Source organism: Lepus europaeus, chromosome 15 (assembly GCF_033115175.1).
Source record: "Lepus europaeus isolate LE1 chromosome 15, mLepTim1.pri, whole genome shotgun sequence".
Lineage (NCBI taxonomy): Eukaryota > Metazoa > Chordata > Mammalia > Lagomorpha > Leporidae > Lepus > Lepus europaeus.
The window spans coordinates 11,285,133-11,300,132 of record NC_084841.1 but is presented as its reverse complement, the minus strand read 5'-3'; the positions used below and the strand labels follow the sequence as shown (position 1 = coordinate 11,300,132).

General features: G+C 46.5%; 1 protein-coding gene across 1 annotated transcript in view; it reads left to right on the top strand.

Annotated features, from left to right (window-relative positions):
- The window catches only part of ANKH (ANKH inorganic pyrophosphate transport regulator), a 141,064-nt gene that overhangs the window by 72,232 nt on the left and 53,832 nt on the right, over nt 1–15,000 (top strand). The window contains exon 2 of the mRNA XM_062212593.1: nt 10,746–10,962. Coding sequence (XP_062068577.1) covers nt 10,746–10,962 — 217 coding nt within the window. The remainder of the gene's footprint in view (nt 1–10,745; nt 10,963–15,000) is intronic.

Genomic DNA, 15,000 nt, shown 5'->3' with positions numbered 1-15,000 from the left:
AAGTACAGGATGGCTGGCTGGCCGTGGAAGGAGCTGTACCCATAGGGAGCTGTGGCCAGGTGTGTACTTCTGAAGGTTCCACCCTTCTAAAAATGTACTTTCCCTGAAGATGTTGGGTCTAAGCAAGATGTTAAAAAGAGTATTTCGCCTGCTATGGCAGTCAGTTCCACTTCATGTCATAATAGCTCTAAAAGGATCATTGAAGAGGAGTTGTCTTCTATCAAAGGAATCAGGTGACGGCCTGAGCTGTTTCCTCACAAGACAAAATCATTACCTACCCTTAGATCTCCGTGGTTTCTCTAATCCAGGATGAGGCCAGTGAAGGTAGTAGCTGTCTTACTAAAAGTTGAAAAAAGGGAGGAGGCTTTGAGCATTTCGGGGAATAATCTCTTGCTGTCTTCGCGAGTGATACAGATTTCTAGCTTGATTCTTTTTTGTAGGAGAATTTTGAAAGCTATTTCCAGAAGAGCAGCAGGATTATTTTTCACCATGTAGCCAGGAATGTCAATTTCAAGATCAGGGCCCCTGGAACCTCAGCACTTCCCTGTTGCGCCACCACCTCCCTTAAATGCCTGGTTGCCCCTACAAGCACCTGCTGCTTGGAATCTGAAGATCCCAGCCCTTGTGTGTGTCTATGGCACACTCAGCTCTTGGCAGGGCTCTCTCAGCTCCTCCAGGATCTGTTAAGAGACTTCTCCTTTGGATCCAACCTTCAGATTTTCTTCTTACTGCAGCTAACTTCTGTTCCAGGATTTGACTCCAAGAGAGAACAGTTTGTTCTGTTTCCTGGTTGACATCTAAAGGAAGTGGGGGAAAAAAGGAGTCAGAAGAAAATCTTTGCTTTAGCTTAAGAGGCTGCTCACGTGGCCCAGCACAGCATTCTGTTCGTGTCTGTGTCTGCAGTCAAGCGGCCCACTGGTGCCCAGAGTGGGCACAGCAGGGGAGGCTTCTGTCTGTCTATTGAGAAAGTATCAGACTGCAAAGAGGTAGACAGTGCTACCGTCACCATTCTGCATATCTCAAGTACATACGTTCTACCAAGAATTGGGATTTTCATCCAGAAAATGATATTTACAGTTGGAGAGTTTCATTTGTGAATGGCATAACTTATAAATCTTGGTTAACATGGTCACCTGCTCGTGTATTAAATTCCAGTAGATAATGGGAAAACTGGTGACAGATTAGCCCAGCCTTACCCCAAGGAGTTAACAGTCTAGGAGGAACAAGCAAATAAACGGAACCACATACACTCTGGTGAGTGATTGAATATGGCTGGGTCCTTGCTAGGTGCTGCAGAGTGCAGAGGAGGGGAGTTGAGAGAGAGACAGCAAGGACTAGAGGAAGCATGAAGCCAAAAGTGGGTTTCTTTTTTAAGATGGAAGAGCCTTGGGTAGGTGCAAACAGGGACGGGAAGAAGCCAGTCAGGTAGCAGACATCTGACAGGAGAGAAAGCGAGCAAACCTGAACGGGGCTCCTGAGAAGACAGGACGACGTGCCCAGCTGGGCAGCCCCAGATGTGCCCTGGCAGAGAGAAGAGGGGAGGGAGAGTTTGGGACAGTGACTTGTGTTGTCTTAGGGAGACAAGCAGCAAGAAATTGCCTTACTGCCTCATCGATTCTGTCTTCCAGATGAAGTAAGATGAGATTGCTGAGTCAGAGGGAACGGCAGCCTAGGCTGCTGAGCGCAGGGAATGGGAAAGACAGACGTGAATGACTAAGCAGCCAGAGCCCCGCGGAGGTTGCAGACCATGGTGTTGTGTGCTTGGTTCCAGCAGCTCACAAATCCCGGGTTGAAATCTGCAAACATAGAAGAGAGTGGACTAGGTAAACAGATGAACCCAAGATCAGAGTTTTGCAAATGCTGAGTTGTGGGTACTTGGCAGGACCTGGTTATAGTGATGACCTTGAGAAGTAGGCTGGAGTAATAAGAAGGGGAAGACAGGAGGAGCCTAGAGAAAGGCACAGGGGTCAAGAGAGTAGTAAAGGACTGGTCACACCTTTCTCCCCCTCCCTTTCTTCCTCCTCCCTGCCACCCCACCCCACTTCCTCCCTTTTGTGGAGATCCTTGGTGCCTAACCAGACCCTTCTCAACTGCTTGCAATGCAAATGACAAAGCAGATAAGCTGCACAGGGCGGCTAGGAAACAGATAAGAGGGAAGTTCCCAGGAGACTTTAAAGAGCCCGGTACTCTAATACTAGCCGCCTCCTACCCCTACCCCTGATAATGGCAAATTCCCTCCTAACCAGGTAAAAACCTGGGTTCTAAATACACCCGGTGTTCTCACAAGAACAGACTGTTGCCAACCTCTTTGCTTCAAATAAAGCAACCTGTCTCTGTTGAGGTCGGTCTCCGCTCCTTTGTCCACCTCTTTTCTAGGAGTACGAAAGGCCAGACCCCTGAGCTATTCTGTACCTAACAGTAGCAAGGTGAGTGAATTTTAGAAGCAGCAGAGGGGGAGAAATGGAAAGTAGACATGGCAGGAGACAGCGGGCAGAGGGCTGGCTTTTCATGGCCATTCAGGAGGTGGAATCTAGGCCTGGGGTCAGAAGTGTGACCATAGAGTAGGCAGCTGAAGCAGAACACAGGGCATTGGCATGGAGGGCGTCAAAGACTGAGTGTTTCAGATGGGTTGAACATGCAGCCATCGTAACTTCCCTGAGATGAAATATAAAAGAGATTGTGAGCCACGTGACAAAATGTCCAGTGACAGACAAGGGGGCCAGAAGGGACTTGACTTTTATCTGGAATTGGGCCATATGAGGAGTGCAGTGGAGACAGGCGGGGGCTATTCATTGGAGCAGGACCTCTAGGCTCTTGCCTAGGGCCTTAGCACTGGGATCAAAGCTGTAGGACAGAAGGAGAGACGGCATTCTTATCCCCAGAGGAGTCTGCTTGGCTCATCACTCTGTCACTGTGGCCCTGCCTGTGGGTCATCGGTTCAGCTTCTGTACTGAGACCCCCAAATTATCTACACATCAGTGCCTTTCGGGTCTCCCAGACTGGAGATGACTGGGCAGCCCAGGCCTAGACCTACTCCAGGGAGGAGTGGTCAGTGCCTGGGCCTAAGCCCCCAGGGGTGCAGCCTCCTTCCCCACTTGCATGGAACACTTGTTGCTTTCATGGACACCAAATGGTCAGCAGGGTTGGGGGTGAGTCAGTGCTCCCCGCCCTGCAGAATCTTAGGCTGTAGGTGGAGAGTTTCTGGTCTCCAGATACCACTGCAGATCTCTGGGTTTACAGATCTGACACTTCGTACTGAGAAGGTCAGTGCATGCCTGTGGGGTTAGGTAACCGTTTCCCTGAAGGCTTTAATCCGTACTTTTAATATCCTGTGGTTTTGAAGTCTTACTGTAAGAAAAAAAAAAAATCAGGCAAGAGAACACCATGAACCTGGCAGATACTGGGAGACACAAAAGCCTGTGTAATCCACTCACTGCTTTCTGAAGGCAGATATATTTTTATGCATTTGTTATTGTTGTTAGTAGTAGTAGTAGCATTTGATAAGAGTGTGCCTCCAGCTGCTGAATCCCTCCCAAATGCTATAGGGGCTCCAGCCTAAGAGCCGCAGCTGGGAACTTGGACTGGGTCTCACATGCAGGTGGCAGGAATCCCGTCCTTTGAGCCATCGCTTGCCATCCCCAAGGGTCTGCATTAGCAGGAAAGCTGGAGTCAGGAACCCGATCTGGAACCCAGACTTGAGCCCACTCACCCCAAGTGATGTCTTAACCTCTAGGCCCAATGGCCACTTCCAGATCCATTTTTAAGTCGGATGCCCTGCGTTGCTGTGTGGCTGGGGTGTGAGGAGAGCCCTGTGCGGTGTCATCTGTGACAAATGGGCCAAGGGAAAGGGCGGCTGTGTGTTTACAGCCAGTACAGTGCTGCTAGGTCTGGCCCCTGGGGACAGTGAAGTGTCCGCACTTGGGAAGTCCCACAAATGATTAGAAACTTGCCTTTAAACAGCAGGTGAACCTCTGCAACTGTGAATGCCTTGGACCCGATTTGTCCTGGAGCCATCCCAGACACTTTTTAAGCTAAACTTCAAGAGCATTGCCTTTCCTCAGTAGTTGCTACAGCAACTCTTCCTGTTCTGGGCCAGCACCGCAGCTGTGTGTAGGGTGACGATGCTGGGAGCACAGGACCCAGCTGGCAATGGTCATAGTGCAAGATGACGGAGAAGGCTTGAGCATCCCCACCTTTTAGATTTATTCCTTCAGTGCTGTGGTGCCAAGTCTTGGGCTCTCTCTTCCTTTCTATATCCTTTCTTCTTCTTTTTTTTTTCTTTAAAGATTTATTTATTTATTTGAGAGTCAAAGTTATAGAGGCAGAGACAGAGGTCTTCCATCTACTGGTTCACTCCCCAAATGGCCGCAGTGGCAGGTGCTGGGCTGATCCGAAGGCAGGAGCCAGAAGCTTCTTCCAGATCTCCCACATGGATGCAGGGGCCCAAGCACTTGGGCCATCTTCTGCTGCTTTCCCAGGACGTGGTAGAAAACTGGATCCTAAGTGGAGGAGCCAGGACTCGAACTGGTGCCCATATGGATGCCGGCACTGCAGATGGCAGTTTTACCCACTGTACCACAGCACCGGTCACTCTATATCCTTTCTAGTTGATGCCCTTGAGCCCTCTGTCTTTCAATCCTGTCTGGGCAGTTGGCCTCCTAATCTGTCTCCAAAGCTCCACTTGTTCTCCTGACTCCAGATGTACGAAGCTAGAAGTTCCACTGTGCATCACAAACCCAGGAAAAGGCTCCCAATGGGGGCCCTTGCTGTTTCCTCCTAAGTCTTTCCTCCCCTGGTCTCTCATCTCAGCTGTCCCATTTGGCCAGTGCCTCCAACCCAAAAACTCAACCATCATCCTCAGTTTCTCCCTTTCCCTTGTGGCCAACATGCAGTCCATCACCAGATCAGTTTCCTTTATCTTCAAAAAAGTTTTGCCACCAATCTGCTTCTCCTGGTCCTCACTGCTCTGCCCAGTCCCAGCTACCATGTTCCCTGGGCTGGATTCCTGCAGAACTCTCGGTGGCCTGGGTCTTCCCTATCCTCCCATGGCCCTTCCACCACCCAAGCTGGCATAAGCATCTGTCCCACCTCTGCCCAGGTGTTTTCATGTCTTCCCACTGCTCTTGGAACAAGACACATGCTCTTCACTGTGACCTGGAATAACCTTAGCGTTGCCTGCTTTCCCAGACTCACCACCTTCTCCCCTCTGCCTCTCTTGCTGTTCCTCCTGGCAGGCCTTGGCCTTCCCCCAGCCCTTCACCCAGATGCATTTTTTAAAATTTATTTATTTGAAAATCAGAGTTAGAGAGACAGAGAGAGAGGAGAGACAGAGAAAAAGAAAGAGATCCTCCATCCTTTGCTTTACTCCCCCAAATGGCTGCAATGGTTGGGGCTGAGCCTGGCTGAAGCCAAGAGGCAGGAGCTTCCTCCAGGTCTGCCACGTGAGTGCAGGGGCCCAAGGACTTGGGCCATCCACCGCCGCTCTCCCAGATCATCAGGGAGCTGGGTTGGACGTGGAGCAGCTGGGACTTGAACTGGTGCCTATATGGGATGCTGGCACTGCAGATGGTGGATTAATCCACTGCATCACAACACAGACCCCTAGCCAGCTCGTTCTTGTTCTTCAGGCCTCAGCTCAATGCCACTTCCTTAGAGGAGTTGCCGTGTCCATCTAAATAAACTCCTCAAGGAGGGCCCAACTCACTGACATGTTTTCTCTTCAGTACATGTTGCAGTGACTACATTGTGTGTGTGCATTTCTCTTCATTCTTCCAATTTTTTATCATCTGTCATGTGATAGCCTACCGTGTCGTTGGTCTGGAGATGTTGCAATGAAATGAAGTGCTCCACTCTCTGCAGCTTTTATGCAGGTAGATGATATGATAATGAGACAAATTATGGTTAGTCTATGCTACAATGTCAGGGAGCAGACATACCATGAAGAAAAACGAGAGCAAACTGAGACAGGGGAAGCAGTCAGCGATAGAAGGACATACATGGATGAGAACCCAATGGGTGGTAAGAAGACCTCACAAAGAAATGGGTCGTGGGTGCTTTACTCAATGAATGGTTTTGATGAAATAAACTATCAGGAGGAAATTCATAGTTCACCGGCTATTCCAGGAAGACTGAAAAGTTAAGTGTGCAAATGAACTTCCAAGCCCAAGCAAAATTATCTTATCAGTGGCTGGGTAGGAAGGAAAAGTTTACAAGTATTATCTGATGACTGACTAAAGAATATTTCGTAGCCATTATAATAAATGAAACCCTGATGTTTGCAACAAAATGGGTGCAACTGGACATAGTTATGCTAAGTAAAATAAATGAGACCCCACAAGAAAAATAGCATGTTTTCTCTTATTTATGGCAGTTAATATATGGAGAGAGGATCTTAAAAGGAGGGGATTAAAGACCAGAGGGAAGTGAATATTCTTAGAATTGAATCCATGAACTACGTTGAATCTGTTCTCTTTGTGTTCATGAGAATTGTGTGTTAGTAACATGCTGTGACCCTGAGACTGTAATGTATTAAATTCCTGTTAAACAGTTTAAAGGTATGAAAATAAGCTGATTGATTGGCTACATAGTGACTTAATATTTCTTGTATCAAAAGAAAGTCATGAAATTAAGAGGTTAATAAATTAGTGGAAATAATTGTCACACATAGGAGCCATTTAGAGCTAATAGCCTGCACGTAGAACAAACCCTCAATATGAAGCTTTTTTCTTACATTTCAATCAAGATTGGTTTTTCAGAGAATGTCTACATTTAATATAGTCATTGAAAACATTGGATTAGTGGTAGATCTGACAACCAACTAAATCTTACCATTGTGATTTCTTGAAAATTCATAGAAGTCAGTATGTACTTGAAAGTTCTTGGTAGGAAATAGCTAGTTCGGCATCCATTTAGCAAATGTTGGAGTGCTTATAGTGTGACAAGGTAGTGAGGGTTACAGTGTTAAACAAAATAAAACCCCTTGCTCCGGGGCCTTCCCTGAGCCAGTCACTGCTTGGTGCCTCTATGCTACCTACCTATAGCCTAGGCTCAGAGTGGTTAGGTTATTTCAGGGAGAATAAGTACCTTGCCCAAGCCACTCAGCACTTAAGTGATAAAAGAAGATTCCAGCTCAAGTCTGCAAGCCTCTGAACCCAGTGCACTCTGCTCAAATTACCGTAATTGTTGGGCTAAATGAAACTTTCTCACTCAGTCTCACTGACAGAGCTATCATTACCTGTGCCCTTCTTCCTTCACACCTGCCTCTGCACTGACGTTAAGACTCAAGTCAAGGAACCATTGGTGGAAAATAGAAAGCTTTGCAGTGAATGCCTCAGTCATGGGTGATGTCTTGTTGTCTATATTTATTATATTGTGTTATTATTATATATATAAAGCTTGGCCAAGAAGATACAGAAACAGGCTCATCCTGCATTATTTAGTCCTGCAGAAGCTCCTGTGAGGAGCTTTGGTACTGTATGTTCAGTAATATATATCATTTAAATTTTAACACATTTGCACAATAAAGACAAGTAAAAAGTCATCCTCATAGGTTTGAGGAAGGGGGAAAGAAAAAGAACAAGAACATATATGGTTCTTCATGTCTGAGCAGCAATTAGGAGCTAATTTGAGTTCTCTAAAAGAAAGACTGTGTTTGAATCTTTGTGTGTTGTGATTTAATGAGCAAACGTTTTCCAAAGGGAGGAAGCAGAATAGGGTGGTGGACTAGGGTTAAGCAAGGGTTGATCAACAAGGATTGATCCTCACTGGAGTCTGCTGCCTACCCTTAGCCTCTCATGCCCTAGAGAACTCTGGAGAATGAGTTGTATTGCAGTGGCTCACAGTGGACACTGGGGAGCTCATCCTTTATACACTGGGTCAGCCAGTCACTGGCTTTATGATGCATGGGGATCTGGTGAGGGCTGGGGACCTGGAGTCAGATATGTTGAACCAACCCAGAGTGGCTGAGGGTGCCTTGCCCTAAGAAAGTGGACAGCTGTGAGCATTAGTGGCCAACTCCCAGCAGTTGGGGATGGATGTAGTACCCACCCTTGGGGTCTGGATGGGGTATCAGTTGTGTCCGCTGCTGAAGTCCATAGGAAATTTGGTGAATGACCAGATAGTGAGTTTGGGTACACAGCTGGAGCCCTCTGACTGGAGGCCTGCTGAGCGCGGGGTTTATCACCAGGGAGCTTCTCCATCTTTTCTTAAGGGTACAGTAGGTGTGCAGTCAAGAGGCATCGTGGCAGGCATTCCCTGCAGAAGCTAAGAAGATTGAAAAAAAGGAGAAAAGAGAAATAGAGAAACAATTGGAAACAATTGTGAGAAATTAGTTTATGTGATACCAACTTAGAAGAATGATAATGAATTCCTACAAGTCTGAAACATTTTTATTCCAGATTTTTCCAAAACTTTTAAAAAATATTTATTTACTTATTTAAAGGGCAGAGCAACAGGGTGTGGGGACAGGGGTGGGAGACAGACAGATTCTCCATCCACTGATTCACCCCACAAATGGCTGTGACAGCAAGATCTGGACCAGGTCTAAGCCAGGAGCCCAGAACTCCATGCTGGTCACATGCATAGTTGGTAGGAGCCCAAGCACTCAAGCCGTCTTCTGCTGCCTTCCCAGGTGCATTAGCAGGGAGCTTGATTTGAAATGGAGCAGTTGGTCCTCAAACTGGTGCTCTGGTATGGGATACTGGCATGGAACACAGTGGCTTAACCCACTGTGCCACACTGCTGGCCCTTCTAAAATCGTTTTTACATATGGGTATTTTCCTGTAAACATTTTCCCCCTAACATTGCTTTGCAAAGAATTTTCAGCTCTGCAAGCTTTCATTCTACCGGTCAACAATGTTTCTTCATAAGAAGAATGCAACAAAGAATTTGAAGAGCTTGAGTTTTGCTGATTAGTTCTACCTGTGCTTACACAGTCTGTGTGTTGTGTTTATGGACCAAAGCATATATGGGCCATTAAAACAAGGAATAACCTCAAGTGAAACATGAGAGTCCTCATTTCATAGGTTCTGAAGCATTCCCCTGCCTTGCTTTTTTTTTTTTTTTTTTTTTTTTTTTTTTTTAGAGACAGAGAAAAAGGTCTTCCTTCCATTGGTCCACTCCCAAAATGGCCGCTACGGCTGGCACACTGTGTCAATCTGAAGCCAGGAGCCAGGTGCTTCCTCCTGGTCTCCCACGTGGATGCAGAGCCCAAGTATTTGGGCCAAACTCCACTGCCTTCCTGGGCTACAGCAGAGAGCTGGACTGTAAGAGGAGCAGCCGGGACTAGAACCCAGGGTGCCGGCGCTGCAGGCAAAGGATTAGCCTAGTGAGCCTAGTAAGCTGGCCGTACCTTTCCTCTTTCAAGCACCTGTTGCCTCACTTTGTGTTGTTTAAGCAACCTAGAACCTGGACTATGGCTGTAACCCTGTATTTGTAGAGAAAATTATCCAGAGCAATTTGATTGACAGAGATAGGAATTAGACAGGAAAAAGATGTTTCCTCTTCTTTGGGTTAACGTAGCAGACTGAGTCTCTGGGTTTTATGAATGGGATTCTGTCTCTCCTGGAGGAGTGACACATGACAAATGACTGTAGCATATTTTTGTGAAATCCGACTACGGTGGTGGATGCGTGTCATTCTACACGCGTCAAAGCCCTTGGAGTGCACAGCAGCAGGAGCAAGCCCTGACACAAGCCGTGGGCTCGGAGTGAGCGCAGTGTGTCAGTGCCGGTTCATCGGTTGTAGTAAACACACCACTCTGGTGTGGGACGGTGACAGTGGGCGTGGCTGGGGGGGGCAGAGTCTGTGGGAGCTCTTTCTTCTCAGTTTTCCTGTGAACCTAAAACTGCTCCAGTCCATGAAATCTATGTTAAATAAATATCTACCAAAAGCTGACTTTCCCGCTTAGTGGCCCGTTTTGGGGGTGGAGGTGATATTCTAGAGAGTTTTGGACACACACCCCTGCTCCCTCGGCTGTGACTCGTCTCCTTGGTGGGAAAGTTTGGAGATGCCGTCCCTTCAGGGCTCCTGTGCCCGAGAGACTGTCCCGAGGAGGGTGTCGAAAGCGGCCCAGGTATTCTGTGAACACATCTCCCTGAGCAGGCATTGTACAGAAACGCTGTGTGTAGTCTGATGGTGCCCTTTCCTGTTAGTCTGCTACAGAGCTCCAGTTAACCTACAGTGAAAATCAGGTGTACAGTCTCCACTGGTGATATAGTAAATTCTTCCTCTACCATTTTCCGTAGCTCAGAACTTACTCCGTGCTAGGAAGGCTACATACCAACAGCGGTGCAGAGTTTAAGATATGCACACAAGCACAAAGATGCACACCTTCCTTCAAGAAGCCATCACCCACCCAAACGAAACTGGGTGACTCATTTCCAGAATGCCTGTTGCTGTCATTAGATTCAATCTACAAATTAACTTATGTTAGGTTTTTTTTTTTTTTTAAAAATCAAGTAGCTTTTAACCAGAACTTCCTAGAATTATTTTCTGATATTAACATAAAATGCTTGTTGTGTTTTTTTTTTTTTCCCCTATCATTTTAATCCCAGTGGACCGGTGTATCCTCCCTACCCCCTAGAGATACTCAAGGTGAAGTTCACGTGGATGGAACTGCAGTGAGGTCTGCCCTGCGAGCTGCTGGTCCCGTGTCTGCAGGAACCTGGGCTACGGCGTCTGGTGCTGGCAGTGCGGTCCCGGAGCCGAGGCGCTGTTTCTGACTGCGGCTGTCTTCTCCCTCACAGGCCTTGAACCGGGGCATCGCGGCTGTCAAAGAGGATGCTGTGGAGATGCTGGCCAGCTACGGGCTGGCCTACTCGCTGATGAAGTTCTTCACGGGTCCCATGAGTGACTTCAAAAACGTGGGCCTGGTGTTTGTGAACAGCAAGCGGGACAGGACCAAAGCTGTCCTGTGCATGGTGGTGGCCGGCGCCATCGCCGCCGTCTTTCACACCCTGATAGGTAAGGCTCCCGGTGCCGCGTGAGCATCTGGCTACTCTCAGCTCTGCTCCTTTTCATTGATGTAATTGTTGAGCATGGAATTGTCAGATGAGTTTATTTCAGTGCAAAAATATTTTGAAAATATATGGATTTTTTTTTTCATAGTATGTATTGTACATGACCTTTTTGAAGACCTTTCATAGGCATGGCTTTCAAAAAACTTTTTGTACCAAAATGAGCTTTTTATTTCATTTTTCCAGGAAATATCAAATTCATTTTTCAAATATTTTTTAAATATCCACAGATTTACTGGAACAAGTGATTTCTCTCATGATTATCAAGTATTTCTCTTGAGAATTTCAGGGGCTAGAAGGAAGGAAGTTTATGTTCCCAGCTCAAAAACATAAAATGTGGTTTTTCTGGAGAGCTGTAGATGTGTGTCTCTGGGGCCCAGGATCAAAGAGCGAGTGCTCTCGTTGACAGGCAGTGGTACCAAGGAATTGCTCTCCTTCAGGTTAGCAAACACCGTGTGCTTTTATTAGTGACGTGCATGCATTCTGGTATGATCTTATGTAGTACTTTTCAAAATTTTATTTATTTGAGAGGCAGAGAGACAGAGTTCCCATCCATGGTTCACTCCCCCAAAGCCTATAACAGCCTGCTTCAGGGTGAGCTGGGAACTCAGTTCAAGGCACACGGGTGACAGGGACTCATCCACCTAAGCCGTCACCTCCTACCTCTCAAGCTGTGCAGTAGCCAGAAGCTGGAATCAAGAGCAGAACCAGGACCAGCACCCAGGAACTCCCACGTGGGACACAGGCATCTTAACCTATAGGCTAAATGCCCACCCCTTATTTAATCTTAAGAATAAAAATAGAATGGTTATTTAGAATTAATACTTATCAGTGGTGACAACAAATGACATTATTTTGTTCATTAAAATTAATTTGTTCTAGGGCTTCATCATGTTATGTTATTCAAGGACAAGACTTGTCACTCTTGGCCTAACTTTTCCAGGAAACCAGCAAGTTGTGAGTGGCCTGCAGGTTAACCGAGACCTCATAAAGCTCATTCTAGCTGGGCTGCCTTTGTGGTGGTGACACAGTCCCCAGGGCATGGTGTCAGAACCTCTGGCTTAGAAGCAGCTTTGCTTACCTGGCATAATAATTGAGTGGCACATCCCCTGAAGCCAGTTGCATGAAAGACACTGAATAAACCTATTGTGTACCTTAAAACTGTTGCCAGTTGTGTGAGAAGCGTGAATGCCAGTGGTGAATAAAAGAGCCAGAAGATTAACCTAAGCCACTGACCATACTCCAGTGGCAGCAAATGTTTGCTCACTTCATTTTCAGTCTGCAAGTAAATAGTGTGAGGGCTTTGTGGTTTCCCCTTTTAATGTGGCGTAGAGTTTTGTGCTGAGAACAATGTGAAAGGGAGCAGGGCTGCTGATGGGCCACGTGTGCAGGCGCAGTGTTGATGTGAGCTGCCTATGTGGGGCTCAGAGCTTCAGGGGTGGTAGGCGGAGAGTGGATGTCTTTCTCTCCCCCGGGCTATGTCCCAAACACCAGCCATGAACATGAACATGAACATGAAGAGCATATGCGCAGATAGATTTGAAAAGGGCCATGTTCAAAGACAGCAGAGGGATTGAGAACATTCCATACTTTTTTTTTTAATTAAGGGAATTATCTAAATGGGTAAATTTGCTCCCTTTTGCAACTAGTCTTTTTACTTAGACTGCCAGATAAATCTAACATTCCCCATTCTGGCCACGGCTGGATGAAACTTTGGAACTAACAGATACTTCCAAGCTGTTAACAACAGTGGAGGACAAGTGCAAGGCATCGTGTTCCTCAAATTGTTGTGAGAAGCCGTGGTCACTGGAACAAAATCAGCGTCATTTTTCAAATCCAATCAAAGCTTTTCAAGTTTAAAGTGGAATCATGAAGTCTTAGACCTAAACCAAAAGAGGTTCAGCATCCAGATACACGAATAGTTGTTTTTGATCACATTTGACATTTGTGCAGTCATTATTCCTTGCATTAAGGAAATGTCTTCTTCAAATGCTGAGAGTGTATAAGAAGTTCTTTTGTACACTCCGGTGTTAAGGATCCCCCCACGCTGTCATTAGCCTCTGTCCCGCTGCCCGCTGCTCTCTTACTGTCTGCTGCATCCCGTGTCTCTGCTCTCCTCCCTCCTTCCCTCCTTTCCTGGGGATCTGTGAGTTACCTTACCCAGATGCTGCCCATTCTTGTTTCCCATAACCTCCAGCACAAGCTCCATGCTGGCCCATAGGATGTTGCTCTCTCAGCGTCCCCCACGGCTCCCTCCTCCACGTCCCTCCCAGTGTCAGCTTCTGCCTCCTGTCTCCTGCATTACTCACTTCCGCCCATTTTCACCTCCTAGTGATGCCCACGACAGCCGCTTACAGTTCTCTGGGGTAACTGCGCTTGTGACAGAGAACATTGACAGATACAACAAAGAAGCAAGCGCTCCAATATATTTGACTTAAGCAGCCATATCCGAAATCTCAGGTGGTCTTCCTAATTGTCTTCGCCTGGGCTGATACTAGAATGAGCATAGAGTCCCATGTGAACAGCCCCCGAGTGGAGCCCACGGAGAGTAACGAGAGACCACGTATTACAAAGACACCAGGCTTAATTCATGCTGTGGGAGTATGAAGCAGAGGAATCTAAGTGTGACTTTAATTTTTCTATGTTCTTTTGTTCAGGAAAAGCTAGTGCTATTTCCTGTCACCTTAATGAACTTCAGACTTTCTATCAAGTTGTGACTTTTCGGTGGCATTTATGTCGGTGCACGCGAGCACATAGAGCAGAAAGAGATTATTTTGGGGATTGGCACTGAGGGGCCTCATGGACTGAGTCTTTTTTATTTTTTAAGATTTATTTGTTTATTTGAAAGACAGAGGTACAGAGAGGCAGAAGCAGAGAGAGAGAGAGAGAGGTCTTCCATCTGCTGATTCACTCCCCAGATGGCCGCAAAGGCTGGAGCTACACCAATCTGAAGCCAGGAGCCAGGAGCTTCCTCTGGGTCTTCCACATGGGTACAGGTGCCCAAGGACTTGGGCCATCTCCTACTGCTTTCCCAGGCTATAGTAAAAAGCGGAATCAAAAGTGGAGCAGCCAGGACTCAGATCGGTACCCATAAGGGATGCAGGTACCACAGGTGGCAGCTCCACCTGCTATGCCACAGTGCTGGACCCTGGGTCATTTTTTAACCAGCTCTGAACTCTTGAGTTGTATCTGAGCACAACCTGTACTCATTTGCCCCTTATCTTTGCTATAAATTAAAAGCAAGAATTTTACTCTGTGCTCTAAATTCATATTCTTGAGTATTACATTACTGTTAATTCTGTCTAGCATTAGATATGATTTTTTTAAGATTTATTTATTTGAAAGGCAGAGCAACAGAGGGATATATATATATATATATATATATATATATGAGAGAGAGAGAGAGAGATCTTCCGTCTGCTGGTTCACTCCCCAGCCAGGTCTGGGCCAAGCTGAAGCTAGGAGCCAGGAACTCTGTGCTGGTCTCCTACTTGGGTGACAAAGGCCCATTTACCACTGCCTTCCCAGGATCTCGCTTCCCATTAGCAGGAAGTTAGATCAGAGGCAAAAGATACAGGACTCAAACCAGGTAGTTACATATGAGACTCAGGCATCCCAAACAGTATCCTAACTGCCGCACCAAGCACCCATCCTGTTTTATTCTTGAAAATATTACTTTTCCTAGCATGACACCCTCTATATATTTAACACATATGCAAAAAAATGGGTTTTTTTAGTTTCTTAAACACTGGCCAAATCCACCCATTTCTCAGGTAATGACGATAATACAAACGTGAGTCTAAAGTGAGACACCAGTGGTGTTAATAGAGCTCATCTTCCTGCTTTGAATGTTTGGAGCTCTTTTGCCTTAAGTCATTCTTCCCAAGATGAAGAAGAAATAGCAACTGCCTTCATTTCCGTGCATTTTAATGTGGTCCTGTCCCACTTCTACACAGTGCCTCAGCAGCAGGTGCCCTGAGGTCAG